Genomic DNA, 6,169 nt, shown 5'->3' on the forward strand with positions numbered 1-6,169 from the left:
AACTCCATACAGACAGCACCCGTAGTGAGGATTGAACATGAGTCTCTGGCGCTGTGAGGCAGCAACTCTACCGCTGCGCCACCGTGCCGTTCCATTTTCCCTGGAATGTCGGATGTCGAGGGGAGACGATAGAAGTATATAAAATTATGAGAGGCATAGATGGGGTAGACAGTCAGAACCTTTATTCCCCAATGTGAAATTGTGCAACACTAGCGGGAGTAGCTTTAAGGCGAGTGGGGGAAAGTTTAATGGAGATGTGAGGGCAAGTTTTGGGGACCTGGAATGCATTGCCAAGGGTAGTGATGGAGGCAGATAGAATCGCCTCTCCCTATAGCTGAGGTCCTCAAGTCCTGGCAACGTCTTCCTAAATCATCCCTGAACCCTTCTCATGTCCACCTTGTCAAAATCCTCTTGTTTAGGGGGAGGAAGAGAACTGACACACCAGCACCTTGGGGCACATGGACTATATGGACATTCTCTCTGGATCACCGAGTGGGGATCCTAAAGTGAGTAGGGAACAGTGGAGCAGTGTTTGTTACTGGGCTCACAACCCAATGCTCTTGGCAAACAATCAAATCCCACAGTAACTATTGTAGAGGTTAGATTGAATGACTTTGAAATTAAATGAAAAAAATTATCTCATTAATAGTGACTAATATCCTTCCTTCAGGGTAGGTAACCTGGTGCCGTTACCTAGCTGCTTTATGTGTTTCTGGATTCACAGCAATACACGCAGAGTTGTTGCCTCACAGCGCCAGAGACCCAGGTTCGATTCCGACCTCGGGTGCTGTCTTTACGGAGTTTGCACGCTCTCCCCATGACCTGCGTGGGTTTTCTCCGAGTTCTTCGGTTTCCTCCCACACTCCAAAGACATACAGGTTTGTAGGTTAATTGGCTTGGTATCAGTGTAAATTATCCCGTGTGTGTAGGATAGTGCTAGTGTGCGGGGATCGCTGCTAGTCGGTGCAGATTTGGTGGGCCGAAGGGCCTGTCTCCACGCCATATCTCTAAATTAAACTAAAGCTGACAATTCACTACATTCAGCAAGATAATGATAGAACTTAGAACAGTACAGTACAAGAACGGGCCTTTGGCCAAGTTAAATCATCCCATCTGTTTTTACACAATCCATCTCCCTCTATTCCAGGGGGTTCCCAACCTTTTTCGTCCCGTTTACCCCTGGCAACTTTAATAGCACATAACAATGTTATTTCACTTATTTATGAACAACTAATGATGAACAGATACCGGTATACCAGAACCAAACACAGTCAGTCAATGAGAGAAAATATGTACAAATCCAGAATCAACAAATGTACCCCCTGTAGGCGATATTTACCCCAGGTTGGGAACCCTTGCTTTATTCCTTGCACTTCCATGCATCTATCTAAAAGGCTCTTAAACGCCACTATCGTATCTGACTCCACCTCCCCTAGCAATACATTCCAAGCCCCCACTACTCTCTGTCTAAAAACTTTCCCCACACATGCCTGTTAAACTTTCCCCCCTCGCATCTTATAGCCATGCCCTCTAGTGTTGGACGTTTCCAACCAGGGAAAAAGCTTCTGACTGTCTACCCTATCTACTTACTTTGTTGGCTGCCAAATACACAGTTTCTCTGCGGATGTTAAAATATTTTCAGTTATAGGCAGAAACCACATGGAAACAGGCTCATCATATTTACACCACCCATACATTTTTACACCAATACTACCCTAACTCATTTCATTCTCCCCACAGTTTTAAATTAGAGATTAAGTGTGGAAACAGGCCCTGCAGCCCAGAGTCTGCACAGACCATTGATCGCCAGCTCCACTCCCTACACACTAGCGACAATTTACAGAGGCCAATTAACCTACAAACCCACACGACGTCTTTGTGATGTGGGAAGAAACTGCAGCATCCGGAGAAAACTCGGGCCTGTTCACAGGGAGATCATGGAAACTCCACACAGACAGCACCCGATGGTCAGGATTGAACCTGGGTCTCTACCTGCTGCACCTCTCTGCCGCCCAAATTCACCCTGTCACTGACGCATTTGGGGTAATTTTCAGTGGCAAATGGACCTACACAACCTGTACCATTTTGGATGGTGACAGAAATTCAGACAGCACCAGAGATGGTGCAGCTCCACTAGCTGCGCCACTGTGACACCCACTGTGCCATTTTTCATCTCAACGGCCATTTTCCAGGAGGGAGCATTGGCGTGCAGGGTGGTCCGTTTTATTAACATCACACAACAAACATTAAAAGAAACAATAAAAGTTTACCTTAAAATATTTTTAACAAAACAATTTTTGTACAAAGAAAAGAAAGTACTGAGAAATCAAAAATTATGGGGAGAGCCACTTAAATTGACCTCTACAGTCTCGGGCTATCTGGATGATGTTTAGGGCAGTAGGTGAGGAGAGCCCGTTCAGCGGTTGATCGATGGCATCTTGCACCCCTGGATGATGCTTGACCTCGTCCTGCCTCTCTGTTTTATCGTCACCAGTTCCAGCAATTCCGGTGCGGGCTGGATGTCGGGGTCGGGCTCCACGTAGCTGCTCTTCTGGAAACACACCGAGTCCCCGTTCACCTGCTGCCCGTGCCGCCGGCAGAGGTCGGCCGCTGTGTCCCCGGTGTCCACGGCCAGGATCTCCGCCAGGGCCTGCAGCGGGTAGCGGCAGTTGCAGCAGCTGTAACCGTGGCTGAAGGCGCGGAGGAGCCTGTGCTGCAGGCTGGCGATGTGCCGGTACACCGCGCAGCTCTCCACGAAGGGCAGGCTGCGCACCGCACGCAGGCAGCGCACGTAGTTGCCCTCTGTCAGCGCACGGTTAATGCCCAGTGCCGTCCGCATCTCCGGCGAGTCTTTGATGTGGGAGGGCAGCTGCAAGGCGTGATGGAGGGCTTGATCCGAATCTGTGGGGGGGACAGGCAGAGTCTGTGCTAACTGCATACAGAGGTAGCCAGGATACACATTCCCACTAACACCCTCTCCCTTTACCCCACACTTCCACCTCCACCCCTCCCACCCCATCCCCCTCTCCCTCACCATCCCCACCCTTCACACCTTTCCCTCCTCTCTCCCTTACCCCACACCTCCCTCTCCTTCTCTCTCTCCACAGATGCTGCCTGACCCGCTGAGCATTTCCTGTTTTTATTTCAGTTGCCAACATTTGTAGATTTTTTTAATTTTTCACTTTCCACTGTCTCTGTGTTCCCCCCACTCCCCCCTTCACTGCACTCTCCCACCCCCACCTGCCTCCTCCAGCGCTTTAGCTCCTCCCCAACACTCCATCCTCCACACCACTTCCCTTCTCATCTACCCCTTCCACCCATCTCCATCTTGCTCGCCCACCGCCCACTCCCTCATCCACCTCACACTCTCACCCCTCCCCATCAACTCCTCCATCCCATCACTCTCTCCCATCCACTCCCCACCCATTTTCCACCCCCATCCCTCCCCACCTCCCTCATCCACTCCATTCTATAGACAATAGGTGCATGAGCAGGCCATTCGTCCTTTCGAGCCAGCACCGCCATTCAATGTGATCATGGCTGATCATCCCCAATCAGTACCCCGTTCCTGCCTTCTCCCCATATCCCCTCTCAGCTATTTTTAAGAGCCCTATCAAGCTCTCTCTTGAAAGCATCCAGAGAACCGGCCTCCACCGCCCTCTGAGGCAGAGAATTCCACAGACTCACCACTCTCTGTGAGAAAAAGTGTTTCCTCGTCTCCGTTCTAAATGGCTTACTCCTTATTCTTAAACTGTGGCCCCTGGTTCTGGACTCCCCCAATATCGGGAACATGTTTCCTGCCTCTAGCGCGTCCAAACCCTTAACAATCTTATGTTTCAATGAGATACCCTCTCATCCTTCTAAACTCCATAGTGTACAAGCCCAGCTGCTCCATTCTCTCAGCATATGACAGTCCCGCCATCCCGGGAATTAACCGTGTAAACCTACGCTGCACTCCCTCAATAGCAAGAATGTCCTTCCTCAAATTAGGGGACAAAAACTGTACACAATACTCCAGGTGTGGTCTCACTAGGGCTCTGTACAACTGCAGAAGGACCTCTTTGCTCCTATACTCGACTCCTCTTGTTATAAAGGCCAACATGTAATTCCCTTTCTTCACTGTCTGCTGTACCTGCATGCTTACTTTCATAGACTGATGAACAATGACCCCCAGATCCCGTTGTACTTCCCCTTTTCCCAACTTGATGCCATTTAGATAGTAATCTGCCTTCCTGTTTTTGATACCAAAGTGGATAACCTCACATTTGTCCACATTAAACTTCATCTGCCATGCGTTTTCATCTCCCTCCTCCACCCTCTCCCCTCTCCCCCCCTCCCATAGAAACATAGAAACATGGAAAATAGGTGCAGGAGTAGGCCATTCGGCCCTTCGAGCCTGCACCGCCATTCAATATGATCATGGCTGATCATCCAACTCAGTATCCTGTACCTGCCTTCTCTCCATACCCCCTGATCCCTTTAGCCACAAGGGCCACATCTAACTCCCTCTTCAATATAGCCAATGAACTGGCCTCAACTACCTTATGTGGCAGAGAATTCCAGAGATTCACCACTCTCTGTGTGAAAAATGTTTTTCTCATCTCGGTCCTAAAAGATTTCCCCCTTATCCTTAAACTGTGACCCCTTGTCCTGGACTTCCCCAACATCGGGAACAATCTTCCAGCATCTAGCCTGTCCAACCCCTTAAGAATTTTGTAAGTTTCTATAAGATCCCCCCTCAATCTTCTAAATTCCAGCGAGTACAAGCCGAGTCTATCCAGTCTTCCTTCATATGAAAGTCCTGCCATCCCAGGTATCAGTCTGGTGAACCTTCTCTGTACTCCCTCTACGGCAAGAATGTCTTTCCTCAGATTAGGAGACCAAAACTGTCCCCGTCCCATATTTCTCCCCCACCCTCACCCCATTTCCATCTCACTCCCATTCCCTGCCCCATCACATACCCAGGTCGTAGAGCAGCGCCAGGGCCTGGAACTCGGCCTGGTTCTCGTACACGTCTCGGCCCTGGCTGTAGGCGGCCAGCAGGCGGCTGAAGCACTCGCGGACCTGGGCCTCGACGGAGCCGGGCTGGCTGTGCCGGGGACGGGGTGAGGGCGGCGGGCGGCCGAGCCAGAGTTGCCCGCAGAGCAGGAAGCGGAGGCTGTGCTCCAGGATGGTGGCGGCCGGGCGGCCCCCGAGGCGCTGGGACACCATGTCCTGGCGGACGCTGCGCAGCCGGTCCATCACAAAGTCGTGGACAAGGGGCCAGGGCTCGGGCAGAACTCCAGCCCCCGGCTCGGCCGCGGCCTTGACCCAGGCCCCGACCTCATCCCCGGGCTCGTCCCTGACTCCAGCCCAGGTTCCGACCTCATCCCCAGGCTCGGCCCCGACTCCAGCCCGGGGCTCGGCTCCAGTCCAGGCCCCGACCTCATCCCCGGGCTCGGCCCCGACTCCAGCCCGGGGCTCGGCCCCGACTCCAGCCCAGGCGCCGACCTCATCCCCGGGCGCGGCCCCGACCTCATCCCCGGGCTCGGCCCCGACTCCAGCCCAAGCGCCGACCTCATCCCCGGGCTCGGCCCCGACTCCAGCCCGGGGCTCGGCCCGCGGCACCACCCTCGCCACCAGGTGCCGCACGGTCCGCAGCAACACGTCTGGCGGCCTCAGCTGGTCTGGAGCCGCCGCCTCGCTGCCCGCCGCCGGCCGCCGCCACTCCTTCACCGCGGCGCCGGTAGCGACCTCCAGCCGGTGGAGCCGCGCCTGGCCCTGCCGCTCACAGCGCTCCCTCTCCGGGCACATCCCGGGGCAACGCGCGGCCCGCATCCCCCTTCGGCCCGTCGGCTGCGGGCGGACCTGTTGCTGTTGCCGCCGCCTCACAGCGCCAGAGACCCGGGTTCGATCCTGACTCCCCCCCGGGCGCCTGTCTGTACGGAGTTTGAATTCTCCCTGTGGCCCGCGTGGGTTTTCTCCGGGTGCTCCGGTTCCCTGCCACACTCCAAAGACGTGCGGGTTTGTAGGCTATTTGTCCCCAGTGTTTCACAGAGGAAGGGGACTTAAATTTCTGGTGCCTTTCCCCACAGTGGAAATTTTTGATTCTGCTGTGGGGGGACGTTTGTGTTGAACTCTATAGGGAGGTTGCGCGAAAGGTCACTGGGTCATAGGGCTCGAAGCACGG

The 6,169-nt window shown here is 53.7% G+C and overlaps 1 protein-coding gene across 4 annotated transcripts; it reads right to left on the reverse strand.

Annotated features, from left to right (window-relative positions):
- Positions 1–2,201: 2,201 nt before the first annotated feature.
- Positions 2,202–5,892, reverse strand: sac3d1 (SAC3 domain containing 1). 4 transcript variants are annotated; one of them, XM_033047093.1, is made up of 3 exons: positions 5,515–5,892; positions 4,962–5,322; positions 2,202–2,901 (listed from the first exon to the last, which is right to left on the reverse strand). In XM_033047093.1, the coding sequence occupies exons 1-3, from the start codon at positions 5,815–5,817 to the stop codon at positions 2,417–2,419; spliced, it is 1,149 nt and encodes a 382-aa protein (XP_032902984.1). In that variant the 5' UTR covers positions 5,818–5,892; the 3' UTR covers positions 2,202–2,416. The 4 variants fall into 4 exon arrangements, with proteins under 4 accessions (XP_032902984.1, XP_032902983.1, XP_032902981.1 ...); XM_033047092.1 differs by having other exon boundaries at positions 4,962–5,424; XM_033047090.1 differs by having other exon boundaries at positions 4,962–5,460; positions 5,509–5,892.
- Between the last annotated feature and the right edge of the window lie 277 nt (positions 5,893–6,169).

Source organism: Amblyraja radiata, chromosome 29 (genome assembly GCF_010909765.2).
Source record: "Amblyraja radiata isolate CabotCenter1 chromosome 29, sAmbRad1.1.pri, whole genome shotgun sequence".
Classification (NCBI taxonomy): domain Eukaryota; kingdom Metazoa; phylum Chordata; class Chondrichthyes; order Rajiformes; family Rajidae; genus Amblyraja; species Amblyraja radiata.

Coding starts and splice junctions, on each gene's coding strand:
- sac3d1 (XM_033047089.1), bottom strand. CDS start 5,817: ATGCGGGCCGCGCGTTGCCCCGGGATGTGCCCGGAGAGGGAGCGCTGT. Junction 2,902..4,961: donor GGCGCTGCTCTACGACCTGG/GTATGTGATGGG, acceptor TCCCCCCCACAG/ATTCGGATCAAGCCCTCCAT.